The sequence below is a fragment of the Odocoileus virginianus genome, chromosome 29 (genome assembly GCF_023699985.2).
Source record: "Odocoileus virginianus isolate 20LAN1187 ecotype Illinois chromosome 29, Ovbor_1.2, whole genome shotgun sequence".
Taxonomy (NCBI): domain Eukaryota; kingdom Metazoa; phylum Chordata; class Mammalia; order Artiodactyla; family Cervidae; genus Odocoileus; species Odocoileus virginianus.
In genome coordinates, this window is record NC_069702.1 from 31,944,830 (window position 1) to 31,959,003 (window position 14,174).

The window sequence follows — 14,174 nt, forward strand, 5'->3', positions numbered from 1 at the left end:
AGGCAGTCCTGGCTCTACTGCTCTTTGTTTCATTGTGCTTCACAGATTTTGCATTGTTTACAAGCTGAGGTTTTATAGCAGCTCCGTATCACACAAGCCTATTGGCACCGTTTTCCAGTGGCGTTTGCTCACTTAGTGTCTGTGTAATGTTTTGATAATTCATGCGATATTTCATTATTCCTGTGATGATCCATGATCAGTGGTCTTTGTTACTGTTGTAAAAAGTTCTGACCTACAGAGGACTCAGGATGATGGTTAGCATTTTTTAGCAATAAGGTATTTAAAATGCATTGATTTTTTTTTTAGACATAACACTTTTACAGACTTAACAGACTACATTATAGTGTAAACATAATGTATTGGGAAATAAATATAGTGTATTGGGAAACAAATATTGGGGGAAAAATAGTGTAAATATAATGTATTGGGAAACAGAAAATTCATGTGACTTGCTTTATTGCCAAATTTGTTTTATTGCAGTGGCTCAGTGGTAAAGAACTGCATGCCAATGCAGAAGATGCGAGAGATGAGGTCCGATCCCTTTGTCTGAAAGATTCCCTGGAGAAGGAAATGGCAACCCACTCCAGTACTCTTGCCTGGAGAATTCCATGGACAGAGGAGCCTGATGGGCTACAGTCCATGGGGTCACAAAGAGTCGGACAGGACTGAGTGACTAAGCATGTGCGCACTGGAAGCACACTCTCAGTATCTCTGAGGTGTGTCTGTATTACACGCATGCACGTCAGTACCTCCAACTCCAGTCCAACACACTTGACTTTTCCTTTTCCATTTTAATAAACCCTTTCTCAAAGATACTGAGAAGCCTGACTCCCATTATCTTCAGTATATTTTGCTCATTTGCTTTGCTCCTTTTTTGGCCCCAATAGCTGCCTCTAAGGCAAACTGCTTTAGGAAATTTCCGAGAATTACTAGCTCTCTACTTGTTCTAATGGGAATTACATGGGAGACTGGATTTTTCGTTTTTTTTTGATAATAGCTTTATTAAGATAGGGCTTCCCTTGTGGCTTTATTAAGATAAGGCTCCCTTATTAAAAGATATACTTCACATACCATACAGTTAATCCATTTACAGTGTATATAATTCAGTCATTTATAACTCACCACAGTAGATTTGGACTCCCCTGATGGCTCAGTGGTAAAGAATCTGCCTGTGGATGTAGGAGATGCAGGAAATTCGAATTCGATCCCCGGGTCACGAAATTCCCCTAGAGAAGGAAATGGAAACCCATTCCAGTATTCTTGCCTGGGAAATCCCATGGACAGAGCATCCTGATGGGCTAAAGTCCATAGGGTTGTAAAGAGGTGGTCATGACTGAGCACACATGCAAAAAAAAAAAAGGCAAAAAAAACAGTAAATATTAGAACATTTTCATGATCCCCAAAAAGAAGCCTTCTACTCTTTACCTGGGAATAAAATGAAAGCTTAGACCTGCTTTTCAGGAAATGTATGCTATATAAAAATTGTATTAAAAATCTCAGGTGGTTCATTGTATGTTCAGTGTTATAGTTTCAGAGTGCTGCATAACTTACTATACAAATTTTAGTGCCTTAGTTTAACAATTTATCTCTCATAGTTCTGTGGGGTGACTTAGGTGGGCCATTCTCATTTTGGCTCTTTCATGCATTTATAGTTAGATGCAAGCCACTGGGGCTGGAGTCATTTGAAAGATCAACTGGGCTGGAAGTCCACAATGACTTATTTACTTATATATTTGATATTCAGCTGGGATGGCTGCAATAACTGAGGGTTGGCCAAGCATCTCTTTTCCTCTGCATGGCCTTTCCACATGGTTGTTTTGGGTTTCCTCACAGCACGGCAGTCTTGGGATGGTCAGTCTTCATAATGGTGACTGTCTTTCCCCAGATTGAAGTTCCAAGCGATCCAGGTGGAACCTGAATGTCTCCTGAGGAATTAGCCTTCAAAGCCCCAGAATGTCACTTCTGCTGCATTCATTAGTCAGGCAACTCACTGAGGCCAGTGGAGTTTCAAGAAGACAGTTAAACTTTGCCTGTTGATAAAGGAAAAGAATTAATGACTGCTATGTTTAGATGCTATTTGCCACACTAATTGTCACCCTGCCAACTAAATTCAGTACACTTGTGCTGTTTAAGAATTGTAGGTTGCATTATTAAGTCAGCAGTTGTTCGTAATCACACCCAGCATTTTTATCCATCCAGTGGCTTATTTCACTTGAAGTCCACAAGCAATTTAAAACCTGTTGTTTTTGTTACTTGTAACCATTATCCTCTTAAGATATATTCATTATAACAAAACCTGTAGATGTGTTATACTGGTTTCATTAGCCTTTTATCCTCAGCAGTGAAAAGCAAAGGGAGTAATAAAATGTATTGTTGGGTTGAATTTTTTTTTTTTTAATATTTATTCTGAAGTTGACCTAGTACCTACTTGAGCCATTGCTCATGATATTTCTTTTGCAATTTACAGATGATTCAAGAGGAGAAATATCTAATTCAACACCAGAGAGCAAGATGCATCACAAATTAGGTAAGATTATTTTTCCCTTAATATTTTCATATTATTATAAAATCTCTGTTTCTAAATATAATTTAATTTTTTCTCAAGTAGGGGAAATATTATTTGGATTAATTGTCAGGTAATGTAAAACTTCATATTTTGTTTCATTAATTTCATGGTAAATCATCACATGCCACAGAGTTTCTTTATTGTCCATTTATAAATCTTGTAATCCTCTCACTCATTGCTCAGTAGTAGGGAGCTGATCTTACCTAATGTAAGAAGCTAGGGTAGAGAATTCTATAAAATGTAACTTCTGGGTAGTGGCATCCATGACAACTTCTCTGATTTTTTTCCAGTTCACACCTAAACAGAACAGTAACTAGGATAAGTAAGCCAGGAGCTAAGGAACCCATGGAGAGGCCCACTTGGGGATTAAGATTCAAGCAGCCTTTCATGTTTGGAGGATTGGAGTGGCTTTTTATTTTTCTCCCTATACTTAAGGCTTCTGCATTTATACTTGACAGGACCTATAGGGATGAAGCTCTCTCCACCAGAACCTCACATCTTGTCAGTTAGTATTTTGTGGGTCCATGTGAAGAGAGACTGCTGTACTTCGCAATATTTAATGCTTAGCTTCCTAGGTGGTGCAGTGGTGAAAAATCCACCTGCCAATGCAGATGACGCAAAAGATGCAGCTTCTGTCTCCCAGTTGGGAAGATCCCCTGGAGTAGGAAATGTCACCCCACTGCAGTATTCTTGCCTGGAAAATGTCATGGATAGAGGAGCCTGGTGGGCTGCAGTCCATGAGGTCACAAAGAGTCAGACACACTAAGTGCATGTGTGCACACACACACACACACTTGCTTGACTTGGAGTGGAATATGCTGGGAGTCAGAGTAGGCAAAGAGAAATAAAAATGTCCCTGAGAAGGTCTGCAGCAACACAAGAGAGAAAAATCAACAGTAGACAAATTCTAGTGAGCCAGAACCTTTGTAGATAAATAACAGTTTTAACAATGAAGGAAATATGAGTATTTTCAGAAATTTAGTTATATCACAGAAGACTTTCTGGTTGCTAAAGCATAATTTTTCAGTTAAAAAATCAGTACATGAACTGATAAATAAAGATGAATACTATTGAGTGCTAAATTAGTAGCTGGTGTTGACATGGAAGAAATTTATCAAAACAGAAATACAAAAAAGATTGAAACCATGAGGAAAATATAGGCAATGGAAATAACATGGAGACAACATAAAAAAAAATGCAAATAGAATTTTCAGAAAAAAGAAAAATTAAAATACTACTTAAAACTTTCCTGGAATAAAGATAGACTTGATCTGCAGTTTGAGAGAGTTTATCAGCTGCCAGTAAAAATTAATGAAGAATATACACCTCTAGACAGAATTGAATAAAATTTTTAAATTTCAAGGATAGAGGAAAGCTTCCAAGACAGCAGTTATATATAAAGGAGGGGGAAAAAAAAAGACTAGCATTATTCATCTTTGTAACTCTGGAAAAATAAAATAGCCTACTTTCAGAAATGTATTACAATCCATGTTATAACTAGCCAAGATATCTTTCCTTCTGATAACTGAATTTATTTTGCACATAATGCAAGATTATCATCCTCCATGGAAAATAGCCATGTAAGGTTATTTAACCAAGTAGCATATAAATCAGGACTGAGTTCAAAGAGAGGAGAGAATTAGGAATGATTCTTAATATATGGTTAAATTTAAATAATGTATACTTATTTTCTGTTGCCATGTACCAAATTACTACAGATTACAACATGTTTGTTATCCTGTGGTTTCCATGGGACAGGCGCTCAGGTACAAGTTAGCTGGGTTCTCTGTTAAAGGGTTTCACAGGCTGCAGTCAAAAGTGTCAGCCTGGACCATGGTCTTATCTGAGCTCAAGATCCTCTTTCTAGCTCATGTGGTTGTTAGGAGAATTCAGGTCCTTGGAATTGTAGGACTGAGATACCTGTTTTCGTGGTGTCTGTGAGCCATGGGCCTGTTAATTTCTAGAGGTCACCTGCAGTTCCTTGCCACATGACCCTTTTCATAGACTCTTTTCTCAGTGTGGCAGCTTGCTTCTTCAAAGTAAGCAAGGAAGAATTTTTCTCTGCTTCTGCTAGATAGTGTCTTATGTGTAGAATCATGATATAGTCACAGGAGTGACTTCCCTTTCCTTTTGCCATATTCAGTTGAGTAGTATATCATAAGTTCCACATGTATCCTAGGGAAGGGTTATCTCATTGCTCACACCTGAGGGTGTGTCTACTACTTAAGCTAATATGATTGAGGATTTATAAGTACTAAGTAAGAATTTTTGCAATGATAATTTGAAATCTGCACTATCTTAACAAAACTTGGTGTAATGGGGAAGAGAGTAGGAGTGGCAGAGGGGTGATAAAAGTAGTCTAAAAGTTTTGTTTTACCAAGTGAGAGAAGAAAGATGATGATAAAGGAATAAGATGATAAGGTAAAGAATATAGTTTTCAATATAATCATAGAGAAATGAGTATGATTTGAATGGCAGGAATAGGAAGGTAAATTAGACTGAAAAAGTATAGTAAAACTTTGAAATGACCAAGGTTTGGAGTATGGGGAAAGAAATGATATTCTGACCAAACCAATGAAAAGGAGGGGAAGAAAAGAATCATTGATGTAAAATAACAAGTAAATGTAAAATGGAAGGAATAAAAAGAACCATATTTGTTATACTAAATAAGCATGAATGGATTGAATTCCTCTAGTAAGATAGAGACTAACAGATTTGGTTAAGCAATACAAACCGACCTATATGTTTATACGAAACACTTAAAACAGGTTTTAAAATAAAAGATTATCAAAGAATTAAATAGAGTAATATAAACAGAAAGTAGTGATGCATTTTAATATTAGGTGAAGTGAAATTTAAAGTTAAAAATGTGAATGGAATAAAGGACTTGTAATAATAAATAAGCAATTTATTGAAGAAGATAGAAAAATCATAAACTACTATGTACCAAACAGCCTAGCAACTAAAATGTATAAAGTAAAAAAAAAACCTGAGGAAAAGCAAGGAGATTTTAAGCAATACAGTTAGAGATTTTGATAAACCACATTCAGAATTGGAGAAATCCAGCAAACTAGAAATAAGAAAGAACATAGAAAGTTGATTATATAGCCAGCAAACTTAGCATGTAGAACTTTGCATTGGTAAGATAAAATGAGTAGATACGTGTGTATACACACAAATACATGCGTCTATGACTACCCTGAGTAACACATTTCCTGTTGGGAACATTTAGATGGTTTTCAGTTTAACTTCTGTTTTCGGTTCCTTTCTGTTTCGATTCCATAGTATACACAGTACTACTATGAATGTTTTTATACCTAGATCTTTGCCCATTTTTATGACTGTTTTGCAAATTCATTTTCTAAAAATGAAATTGCCATCTCAGAGTATTACAATTACAGATATTGTTGGATTGTCTTCAGTTTATATTTCTTATCAGGAATATATGAGAATTTCAGTGTACCTTTAACATCATTAACCATGAATGTTACCAAATTTTTACATCTTTCCAATCTAGTAGTTTATTTTTTCATTGGCATTTCTTTACTAGCCCAAATATATGTTAAAATTTGTATCTCTAGTGTTTTGTCTAGAAGCATTCCTATTCTAGAAAGTAATATCAGTCTTTTCACTGTGGAGTTTCATCCAGCTCAACATATGTGTATATTTTTGTCTGATGTCTTTTACAGTATTGCCCTCCAACACACCAAATGTTCGCAGAACTATGAGAACACGATCAAAACCTTTGGAATACTGGCGAGGGGAACGACTAAATTATCAGGGAAGGCCATCAGGTAAAATTTGTATTTTGGTGTCTCAAAATAAAAAATAATAATGATAATTGCTCTAATTTATTTAGATATGTGTTGTGCCAGAAAAGTGAAAGTCACTCAGTTGTGTTTGATTCTTTGCGACCCCATGGACTGTAGCCCACCAGGGGATCTTGTTGACCTGTGGATCGAACCCGGGTCTCCCACAGTGCAGGCACAACCACCAGGGAAGCCAAGTACTGTATAACACTACAAGTATAACATTACCTTATTTAATCATCATCCTCCAACGGTGTGACAAGAATAGATTCAAGTCCAGGTTTCTCTGATTACTATAGAGATGCTGATTTTTTTTTTTTTTCTCTTTGCTAGCAATTTGAAGTGATTGTGTAGTTTTATAGAGTGTTCCCAGGTGGCTTTCCTAGTGTCTCAGATGGTAAAGAATTTGCCTGCTATGCAGGAGACCCAGGTTCGATCCCTGGGTTGGGAAGATCCCCTGGAGAAGGAAATGGCAACCGACTCCCATTATTTTTGCCTGGAGAATTCGGTCGACAGAAGAGCTTGTTGGGCTACAGTCCGTGGGGTCACAAAGAGTTGGACATGACTGTGTGACTAACACTTAACCCAGGTGGCCTAGTGGTAAAGAATCTGCCCGCCAAAGCAGGAAACCCAGGAGATGCAGTAGGTTCGATCTCTGATTCAAGAAGATCTCTTGGAGGAGGAAATGGCAACCTACTCCAGTATTCTTGCCTGGAAAGTTCCATGGACAGAGGAGCATAGCAAGCCACAGTCCACGGGGTAGCAAAGAGTCAGATACGACTGAGCATGGAGCACATTATTTTTATACAATTCAATAAGATTTCTAATCGCATAAAATGAAACATTAGATCAGAACATGAGAAAATTTTAACTGGAAAAGATTAAATATTCCCCATTATTATTCTCATTCCATTTTCTTATCATATTTCGCTACAAAAATTATAGAGGGTGGGAAAGAAAATAGTGTTATATTAAAGTTACTTCCTTTTTTTTAATCGATATTTCTGAGTCAAAGGACTAAACTGACGTGGATTATTATAAATAGTTCATTGCTAATCTTTGTGTCCTTCATTTTTTATACCTCCATTGATGACTATTTATTTCAAGCAATAGAGATCATTCAGTTATGTTTCATTAGTATGTCTAGATTTAGGATAGTGGTGATGGTTTAGTTGCTAAGTTGTGTCTGACTCTTGTGACCCCATGGACTGTAGCCTGCTAGGATCCTCTCAGGCAAGATTACTGGAGTGGGTTGCCGTTTCCTTCTCCAGGGGATCTTCTGACCCAGGGATTGAACCCAGGTCTCCGGCATTGCAGATGGGTTTTTTACAGACTGAGCCACCAGATTTAGGATAGTAGAGAGACTTTTAAGTGAAATTGGTTGCTATTTGTGTTACTTGAATTAGCTGTAGGGTAGTAATAATAATGTATTCTTCTGTGGTTTGAAAGGAAATGTGCTGTATTAATGTAATGGATTTTGTTTCAAGATTTTCACTTTGCTAGGTATGATAATTTACCTTTTCTGGGGTTAAATTTCAGGAGGATTTGTGATTGGTGGAATACTGTCCCCAGACACAGTATCATCTAAAAGGAAAGCAACAGGAAACTTGGGAAGAATCATTACAACAGCTAATAGGAAAAGAATCTGTCTTGAAAATGATGAAAGAAGTATGAACTTTTTCCTTATTTTAACTAACAGTGTTTTGAAAAATAGCTCTTTGCAGATTTTGAAATATGCCTCTTAAGGTTTCAGAATATAATAGTACTTAAGGGTAAATTCTCTTTTTTTAAAAAAATTCTCTTTTTAATGTCTACTTTTCTTCAGATTTTGAAAGTAAACTAATTTTATTCTTTTAAAAAAATCATTAATATCATAGTGTAAAACATTTCCACATGGGTAAATTGCACTGTCAAATGAAACTTATCTTGTCTATGCATCAAAGTGGTCATTGATAAACAGGAAGAAATATGCCTCTTCCATTCTCCTTTACAAACTTGTCCTTAGCTCTGTTTCATACTAGATTTTTTTTAATGGAAAAGAGTTTTAAGTAAATAGTATTTCAGTGATACTTCTTTTGCAGAGAATAAATTCATGGTAAATCTGAATATACCTCTGGGAGATCCTCTGCAGCCAACAAGGGTAAAAGACCCAGAAACACGAGAGACTGTTCTTATGGGTAAGCTCAGATTGATTCTGAGAATGCTTAATTTAATATCTAGTAAGGACAAAATGTTTGCTTGAAGGCTGGCTTTTCTACTTTCCCTTTCTCTCCTCAGATCTTTCAGAGCCAAAGTCCAATAGCAAGTCTGATTCAAATAAGTAGCCTGTATGAGGACTACTGTGGGGAAATTGATGGTAGACAACCTCCAGGGACATAGAGTACCATGCATTTGTCCTCTGCGATACAAGTGCTACCATCAGGAATGTTGCCTCCTCCAGTAGGATCCAGGCCTTCTTTGATCAGGAGGACACTTGGGGACAAGGGCTGTTGTGGGGGAAAGTGAAAGTGAAAGTCAATCAGTTGTGTCCAACTCTATGCGACTCCATGGACTATACAGTCCATGGAATTCTTCAGGCCAGAATACTGGAGTGGATAGCTTTTCCCTTCTCCAGGGGATCTTTCCAACCCAGGGATCGAACCCAGGTCTTCCACAGTGCAGGTGAGTTCTTTACCAGCTGAGCCACAAGGGGAGCCCAAGAATACTGAAGTGGGTAGCCTATCCCTTCTCCAGTGGATCTTCCCAAGCCAGGAATTGAACTGGGGTCTCCTGCGTTACAGGCAGATTCTTTACCAACTGAATTATCAGGAAGCCCATTCAGGGGAAATTGTAGCAAATTAACTGGCAGACTCCTGGATACCCTCTTACTGTGAGATCAGGTAGGGATTGTGGCTGGGTTTAGACAGCCTTTGGTGCTGTGTAGCAAGGACATCAGTCAGTCAAACAAATGTCATGTTTAAGGCAGACATAGGGTCCAAAAGCCTCCTCCTGCACTTAACAGGTACTAAACATTTAGTGTCTAGGATACCATTGGAGGTCCCAAGAGATGGGCTATAGTGTGGTGGGGTTAAGTAGTGGACACTCAACTAATTCCCAACCAGGCAATATTTATATACAGGAAATACTTAAGTGTTTTAACAACTGTCATGACTGTACTAGTGAGTACTGAGGACTATTTATCTAAATCAAAAGATAAATATGTCAAAGCAGAGAGACAGTTTACTCTTAAAATTTTGATTGTGGAATAGGTTCCATTGATATCTTAAGTAGCAAAGATATTTCTATATTCAGTTGATTTGGCTATAGAGGGAAAAGTACAGAGAATATTTTTTTTAGCGAAGTGTCTTAACTGAAAACATTGCTATACTGTATTAGTAAAAAAGTTGTGTTTTCAAGAATTCATCACTTTTTGTTTGCTGAGCATATGTATTGTCTATATCGTGTCGTCTGTGGGAGTATAGTTGGAAGCTGATGATAAAAAATGTATTAATTATACATCTGGAAAAGTTTGTAAGTAAAAGGGAAATTTAAAAAATGATATAGTAATTTGGAAGCTACAGTTAGAACTCTGGTTATTTAGAGCCTCTACCTGATAAATAAAAAATACTGTTACTTAATCAGTCACAAAGGTATTTATTGGTGTGATGATGATACATTTGTAGTGTGGCTATGTTATATTGAACTTTTTAAAAATAAGGAGTCTGTTCTTGTCTCTTAGCTGATTTTGTTTTCCATCTGAGTTATTATGGGGGAAATAATAATACCGCCATTGTTAATAATAATAATATTATTAGCAAAGCTTACTGAATGCTTACTTTGTACCAGTGTTTTAAATACTTTATACACATTAACTCATTTGATATTTCCAACTCTAACATAGATAAACTATTTTTATCACATTTTATAGAAAAGAAAAGGAGATGGAGGATAAGCAACTTGGCTAAGGTCATTCAGCTTGGAAGACAAAGATATGATGTGACCTTTTTAGGTCCAGAGTCAGTGCTCCTAATCACATCTATCTTTCTAGGACAGGTTTATGTTTTTATTTATGAATGTGTATAAGAGATGCAGGTTTGACCCCTGGTTTGAGAAGATCCCCTGGAGAAGGGAATGGCAACTCACTCCAGTATTCTTGCCTGGAGAGTCCCATGGACAGAAGAGCCTGGCTGGCTACTAACAGTCCACAGGGTCACAAAAAGTTGGTTGACTGAAGTGACTTAGCATGCACACACATGTGTGTGTATGCTATATGAATGAGCAATGTTATTGCTATTACTTTATACTTATATTAATTTTTTTCCTTTAGATCTTATAAGGCCACGAGATACATACCAATTTTGTGTTGAACATGATGAGTTGAAAGTATATAAAACATTGGATACACCGTTTTTTTCTACTGGAAAATTGATATTAGGACCAAATCAAGAAAAGGGAAAGCAGCATGTAGGCCTTGATACATTGGTGAGTACATTTCTCCATATATTGATATATATGTTTTGATCTTGGCACAACTTTGAGTTATTGGGCTTGATGAAGCATTAAAAATCTATTTTCTCAGAAATGATATTGTTACTATAGTACATAGGTAATTTTTTAGTTTTTTTCATCTGTTTAAAATCAGTCAACCAAAGGATATTTAAAAGTACTTGTAGTAGTGTAGCAGTGTAGCCTTGAGATTTAGAAGTTTAGGGAATGGTCTTAAAAATATCTTCAAAATTAGATTTGCAAACAAGTCATTAGAATTTTAGGGCTGGAGAGGTTAATTGAGATTAAGTCTAAATCTGATTTCTCCAATCATGAAGTTTAGAAATAAAGAATTTAAAAGACTTCAAAATCATGTAACTGATTAACAGCAGATTGAGACTGGGAACTAGTCACTTCAGTAAGTACTAAATAATGTATTACCTGGGTTTCCCCGGTAGCTTAGCTAGTAAAGAATCCGCCTGCAATGCAGCAACCCCTGTTCGCTCCCTGGACTGGGAAGATCCTCTAGAAAAGGGATAGGCTGCCCACTCCAGTATTCTTGGACTTCCCTGGTGGCTCAGACAGTAGATCATCTGCCTGCAGTGTGGAGACCTGGGTTCTGTCCCTCGCTTAGGAAGATCTCCTGGAGAAAGGAAAGGCTGAAAGTGAAGGTGAAGTCGCTTAGTCATGTCTGACTCTTTGCGACCCCATGGACTGTAGCCTACCAGGCTCCCCCGTCCCTGGGATTCTCCAGGCAAGAACACTGGAGTGGGTTGCCATTTCCTTCTCCCTGGTGGCTCAGTGGTAAAGAATTGCTTGCAGTGCAGGAGATTGCCTGCAGTGCGAGACACGAATTCGATGCCTGGGTCAGGAAGATCCTCTGGAGAAGGAAATGGCAACCTGCTCCAGTATTCTTGCCCACGAACAAAGGAGCCTAGTGGGCTACAGGCCTTGGGGTCACAAGAGATGGACACAACTTAGCAACTAAACCACCACCACACCACCACATAGCATGTAGAATCCAGGTCTAAAGTATTTAAAGATTTTCTTTAATCCAGTCTTAAAATGTTGTAGATCTCCAGGTCATATTAAAAGAGTAAAACTAACATATTAAACTAACTGAAGTAATAGATAATCCCTGTGTAATCATTAAGAAACAGTTAATAATGAAAATAAGCGTTATGAAATGTCATCATTAAACTAATAGTATTAATACTATTAATAGTATTAATAAGATATAATGTTTTTATTCCTTTAGAAGGGAGGAATATTGAATATCTAGTAAATATTTGAAAATGTTTAACCTGTCTAACATTCAAAGGAATCCTTATTAAACATAAGGCATACTTTATAATTACTGAGTTTAGTAGACATTTTTGGATTTATAATTTGTAGACTTATAACTATAACCTATAACTGATTTGTAGACTTTCACTTATGAATGCCATTTGAGAATTTTTCCCTAGGAAAATAAAAGCTAGGGAACCTGAACATAGGTAATTACTTATTTTAACATTGAGAGTAATTTCTGACATTGGAAACCACTGAAATGTGCTGTGGAAAGAAAATGCTTACATGTATCTTTTGACTTAGTAATGAAATAAACCATTATATATAATAATCTGGAGGAGGAAATGGCAACCCACTCCAGTATTCTTACCAGGAAAATCCCCTGGACAGAGGAGCCTGGTGAGCTACGGTCAATGGGGTCGCAAAGAGTCAGACACGACTGAGGCAGCTTAGCACACACACATATTATAATCGGTTATATAGCACTTACATATTCCAGGTATCGTATGAAACATTTTGAAGAATAACTGTATTGGAAGAATTTTCTATCTGCAGTTTGGTTAAATGTTTATCCTTAAAGGTTAATCCTTAAATGTTTATCTTGCAAATTGCAAGATAGAACATCCTTTTTGTTTTTTTCTGACTAAAATAAAAATTGAAAATGACAGAAATTTGAAGGAACTATAGAAAAATAACATGTTAGTAGGTGATTATAGTTTATTTTTATTTCTTCTAAATATTGCCTTTAACTTTTTATAATGAAAATCAGAGTTAAATTTTTTAATAACGGGAATATTTTTACATTTTTGAAAGAATGAAGCACACTTTTAAATATATGCTTTTGAGAAGCAAAAGGGCAAGATGGAGAACCACTAATAAGGGAGAAAGTAGCAGTGGTAGATTGAGTAAAATCAAACCACAGAGAAATTAACAAGTTAACTGTGGGAGTTGTGGAGCTTTCCTAGAAGACAAGAGGATATTAAGAAATGGAAAATATTAAAGTTAGATGATATGGAAGAACAGGTTAAAACAGAATCGAGAAAAAGCCCAAATGAGCAAAAGGGAGAAATATTTGAAAAAGCAGACAATAATTGTTCCAGAACTAAAAGACCAAAAGGTGACACAGCACACTTAAAGGAACCAGAGTTCCTTAAGAAATGTCTGATCCCAGGCCTGGAACTAAGCTTGGAATATTTTATCATATCTGATAGCAAACTATCAAAAACCGTTAGGATTGGGTCATAAGGTTTCAGAATCCAGCTTGAAGATGCTTTCTCTGGACAAAGATGTGAAAACTTGAGTATCAATAAGAATAACTTCATTGGGTTGATAGATATCAATTACATCTAAATCCGTGAATTTGTAAGACTACTACAAAAAGAAAAACTTATTTCATCGCTGTTGGCAAATACTATGACAACTCTGACAACAAATATGGCAAATAAAGGGAAATAATTAAACATTTATTCTGCTGTTCTCATATAAACTGTGCTACTAGGTAACCAAATAATAGAGGAAGGGAAGTTTACCTTTTTAGAAATATTCCAGTTAATAAAAGAAGGAATGTTAGGATGGAATATTACCATTTTACAATACCCAGTAAACTGATGGATATAGCATCATCATACACTAACATCTAAAAAGAACACAGCCAAACATTATGTGCCTCCTATGGAAGAATACAACACTGCATATGAAATAATCCTTCCCCACCTCCTTTAAAAAACAAAACAAAACCTGCACATAACACCACCTGAAGTTAAGTCCTTGGATCTAGCAACCAACTTATAGGAAGTAAAGAATAGCAGACTTTACAAATGACACCCTGGGTTTACCCAGCAAAATCTAGCTGTGCAAAGATTTTTAAAACAAATGTTGCTGCTTGATTTACTTACTAAATAAGATGCAAGGGATAAAAAAGACAACCAAGTGGAATGTACAGAGATCAGGGTTCTCAACGATGGCACTGTTGACATTTTGTTACCCTGTGCCTTGTAAGATGTTCACAAGCATCTCGGGCCTCTCTGCACTAGATTCCAGGAGTG

At 36.6% G+C, this 14,174-nt stretch overlaps 1 protein-coding gene across 2 annotated transcripts in view; it reads left to right on the top strand.

The window, feature by feature from the left end:
• The window catches only part of CENPC (centromere protein C), a 90,663-nt gene that overhangs the window by 72,117 nt on the left and 4,372 nt on the right, over positions 1-14,174 (top strand). For both annotated transcript variants that reach the window (XM_070458341.1, XM_070458342.1), the window contains exons 13-17: positions 2,468-2,527; positions 6,256-6,360; positions 7,915-8,043; positions 8,457-8,552; positions 10,682-10,836. In XM_070458341.1, the coding sequence (XP_070314442.1) occupies positions 2,468-2,527; positions 6,256-6,360; positions 7,915-8,043; positions 8,457-8,552; positions 10,682-10,836 (545 nt within the window). The remainder of the gene's footprint in view (positions 1-2,467; positions 2,528-6,255; positions 6,361-7,914; positions 8,044-8,456; positions 8,553-10,681; positions 10,837-14,174) is intronic.